Consider the following 1107-nt stretch of genomic DNA (forward strand, 5'->3'; position numbering starts at 1 on the left):
CCTGCAGCCCGCACCGGTCGTACCGGACGAAAGCTCCCACTTCTTCTTTGAGGGCGTGAAGCGCATGACCAGCAAGACGCTCTTTTTCTCCTTGGTGATTCCCTGCATGGGGAACACAAGCGTGCCATCGCCCAGCACAAGGCCCGAGCCTCCGCCGCCAGCCAACTGAGTCAGGGAGTTGAGTCTTGCTGCGGATTCGGGCTGCACCGCACGGGTCTCACTCCATTGTGATTTTCTTATCGTCGCCGCTTCCACTGACACTTCCCTTCACCAGCACAAGATTCCAGCCAGTTTTGCCGGCAACCTGCTCCTCAGGCTCTGTACGAGTACGTCTGCCCAGCAGCATGTAGACATCGGCGCCCCGCACAAGTGTTGTTGGCCGCATGATCTCCGTTGCCTTCTTCTCGGCCGCGTCACTTCCCTCCACAAGTTGCGTGTAAACGAGACTTGTGTCCGCCGCCGAGATGTCCATTGCGCCCTCCGTGATTTTCTTGAGGTGCTTCGACGCAATCCCAGTTACGCAGCCGGCCCCCTCGTCCTGCTTCCTGCAGTGAGCCTCGGCAACGGCAAAAACATCCTCCCCCACCGCAACAAGGCTGGGGACGCGGAGGGAAGTGACCGATTGAGCAGCGACCCCAACGCCTTCCCATGCAGCACCAGAAATATCCGTCGTCCCTGCAAACGGATCCATGACGTCCTCCTGATTAGCGGCTGCAGCGCCACTGTTGCCGCAGCATATCAACAGCATGCAAAGAGAGAGCAGCAGCACCGCGGCAGAATACAACTGCCAGGGCATGTTGCGCCGTTGCTGCTCACTCTCTCCCCCTCTCTTCTTGCGGTGGACCCGCTCAGGCCGCAACAGTTGTGTGTGTGTGTTGCTGTTGCTCTTTTTAGCTGCAAAGCCTTCGAAGCACGCACAGAGGCAAGAGGGGTTCGACGGGCAGGCTGCCGAGAGACGGTGAGCACGGCACAGGCGCCCAGCCAGCAGGAAGGCGCGAGCAGCGCAGCAAAGTAAAAAAACAAAAACAAGCAAGTAGAAACCCAAAACGCAAGACAAGACAAGAAAAGATACTTCAGCAGGTTATTTATTCATCGGCTGCGTGGATA

At 57.9% G+C, this 1107-nt stretch overlaps 1 protein-coding gene across 1 annotated transcript; it reads right to left on the reverse strand.

Annotated features, from left to right (window-relative positions):
• Positions 1 to 217: 217 nt before the first annotated feature.
• On the reverse strand, positions 218 to 796 carry Tco025E_09702 (trans-sialidase; the record flags this gene model as incomplete). Its single annotated transcript, XM_029376512.1, has 1 exon — positions 218 to 796. One exon carries the CDS (start codon positions 794 to 796, stop codon positions 218 to 220), a length of 579 nt encoding a protein of 192 aa, XP_029223407.1.
• Between the last annotated feature and the right edge of the window lie 311 nt (positions 797 to 1107).

The sequence above is a fragment of the Trypanosoma conorhini genome (assembly GCF_003719485.1).
Source record: "Trypanosoma conorhini strain 025E chromosome Unknown Tco_14.4_contig_01235, whole genome shotgun sequence".
Lineage (NCBI taxonomy): Eukaryota > Euglenozoa > Kinetoplastea > Trypanosomatida > Trypanosomatidae > Trypanosoma > Trypanosoma conorhini.